Genomic DNA, 2392 nt, shown 5'->3' on the forward strand with positions numbered 1-2392 from the left:
AGCAGCAAAAAAAAAAAAAAAAAAAGGATTAAAACAAGAGAGCGGCGGGGGTTTGTTCCTGAATTCGAATACATAGAGCGAGAGTCAAAAGCTTTACCACTTGAGACAAAACGGGCCACGGACGTAACTGGCGGAGGAGCTCAACAAATGCGGCGCCTTGGATTTTGGTTGACTCCAAAACAGTAGCAACCTTATCGGAATCGTGGGAGTAGCGCAACAATTGGTGTTTCAAGCCGGAAGTAAAATCAGAGGATTGATGGAAGGGAGGGTGTATAGGGGACCTGAAGAGGGTAAAGGAGAATGGGGTCAGAGTCTTCAAGGTTGAAGAAGAGCCGCGAGATAGGCACAGCAGATCAGAGATTTGGGTAATCAGTGAGATTCTCCACATGCGCTTCTTCATGGAGATTGAGTGATTGAGAGATTGAGAGATCGAGATCCCCAGTCGCGACATACAGTATGCTTCTTCTTCTTCTTCTCACCGTTGGTTGTTCGAACCGGCGACGCGAGAGAGAGTTTGTTCCTCGAGGGTTCGGCCCATTTTCCGTTCTAATGGGTCTCAAACTGCTTGTTTTGGACTTTTCAGTTTTTAGGCCCATATAGCTACTCTTTTTTCTTGCAATTAGGCTTGCAAAATACGAAACAGAAATGGGAAAGTAAGACCTTTTCAGGGGCTTCCAATCAAAGAATAATTAATATTATCACTCATCAGATTAGATTAGCTAGCGCACTGAGACGACCCACCCAACCCATTGAATAAATAATATAATATATCAAGGAAGAAAGTGATAGGAAAGTTCTCATGCAACTTCTTTTATTTTAGTGCCGGAGAGATAATTGACGGACCCCTTACCAGAAGAAGATTATTTAAGCTATTTGGGGTTAATTTTTTTTTTTTTTTGTTGGTCAATGAATAAAACGAAGATTATTATACACGTATGTGAAGAAAGAAAGACTCATAATGTCTTTTAGGTGGGTGGGACTAAAAAATAAGATTGGATTAGACATTAATTTAGAAGACTAATAATAATTAGAGAAATAGAAGGAAGAAAGACTCTGTCAAAAAAAAAATCTCTCTCTTTTGGGGGCCGTCAAATCAAATAAATTAGTACAGTAAATAATCTTTTTCTTCTTCGTCTGCTTTGCCAATTGCCAGGGCGAGAAGAAGATTTTGTATAGATAGATGTTGCTTCTTCGTGGTGGAATCGCCGTCGTCGTCTTGGTCCTCTTCTTCTTCTCCTCCTCCTCCTCCTCCTCCTCGTCTTTCGTGGCCGCTCAGAAGAAGAACTCGTCTTCTTCTTCTTCTTCGTCGTGTCCTTTGGACTTTTCCATCCTCCAACCGTTCCGGCGTCCAGAACCGGATGGCCCAAACACATGCCAGTACCTACTCCAAGGGCTGCGGCTCCTTTACTCTCACCATCTCCGTGAGACTGGTTCCTTCCTCCCTCCCGCTGCTTCTGCCGCCTCCTGCTGGGATGCTCTTCAGTCTAACATCTCCGATTTTCTCCCTGGCTTCGATGTCCGATCAAAGTGTGGTTTCAAGACGCCCTGGATCTCTCAGGGATGCATGAACATCACCACCAGGTCTCGCTTCGAATCCCTCATCCCTAATTCCTCCCTCACCACCACCTTCATCCGCTGTAACACCTCTCTCCAGAGCAATACCCCTTGCGCCTCCTGCACTCAGAGCCTCTCCGCCTTTCAGGCCTACCTCTCCGGACCTTCCCTCGGCAACAATGTCTCCGACTGTGCTTCCTTCCCCTCTATTTACGCCGCTGCTTTCGCCAATCCCTACGGTCCCACCGACTCTGGCACCGCCAAATGCTTGTTTCAGCTCGATTACGCCTCCTCCTCCTCTTCCTCCTCCTCCGGTGGTCGTAAGAAGCTCAAAATTGCAGTTTCCTTGTCTGTCTCTCTCGTCGCCTCTGCTTTGGTTATCACCGCTTGGTGGTTCTGGTACTCCCGGCGGCTCAAGAAGAGGAAGAAGAAGAAGAAGATACTTTTCAAGCCTACTCAGTCTAGGCTAGATTCCATGAGCGAGAGCACCACTCTTGTCAAATTCAGCTTCGAAGAGATCAAGAAAGCCACCAACAATTTCTCACGCCACAACATCATTGGCAGGGGAGGTTACGGTAACGTCTACAAAGGGGTCTTGCCCGACGCCACCCAGGTCGCTTTTAAGAGGTTCAAGAACTGCTCGGCTACAGGGGACGAGAACTTCGCTCACGAGGTCGAGGTCATCGCCAGCATACGCCACGTTAATCTCCTGGCCCTCAGAGGCTACTGTACAGCAACCACCCCTTACGAAGGCCACCAGAGGATCATTGTGTGCGATCTTGTCACTAACGGTAGTCTTCACGACCATCTCTTTGGAGACTTGAAGGAGGCTCAGCTT

The 2392-nt window shown here is 47.2% G+C and overlaps 2 protein-coding genes across 2 annotated transcripts in view; one reads left to right on the forward strand and one right to left on the reverse strand.

Annotated features, from left to right (window-relative positions):
• The window catches only part of LOC104699507 (pentatricopeptide repeat-containing protein At2g48000-like), a 2656-nt gene extending 2027 nt beyond the window's left edge, over positions 1-629 (reverse strand). Inside the window, exon 1 of the mRNA XM_010414812.2 lies at positions 35-629. Within this exon, the coding sequence (XP_010413114.1) occupies positions 35-451 (417 nt within the window). The 5' untranslated portion in view covers positions 452-629. The remainder of the gene's footprint in view (positions 1-34) is intronic.
• LOC104793789 (probable LRR receptor-like serine/threonine-protein kinase RKF3) overlaps positions 1039-2392 on the forward strand; it is a 4209-nt gene continuing 2855 nt past the window's right edge. Inside the window, exon 1 of the mRNA XM_010520221.2 lies at positions 1039-2146. Within this exon, the coding sequence (XP_010518523.1) occupies positions 1181-2146 (966 nt within the window). The 5' untranslated portion in view covers positions 1039-1180. The remainder of the gene's footprint in view (positions 2147-2392) is intronic.

Source organism: Camelina sativa, chromosome 6 (genome assembly GCF_000633955.1).
Source record: "Camelina sativa cultivar DH55 chromosome 6, Cs, whole genome shotgun sequence".
Classification (NCBI taxonomy): domain Eukaryota; kingdom Viridiplantae; phylum Streptophyta; class Magnoliopsida; order Brassicales; family Brassicaceae; genus Camelina; species Camelina sativa.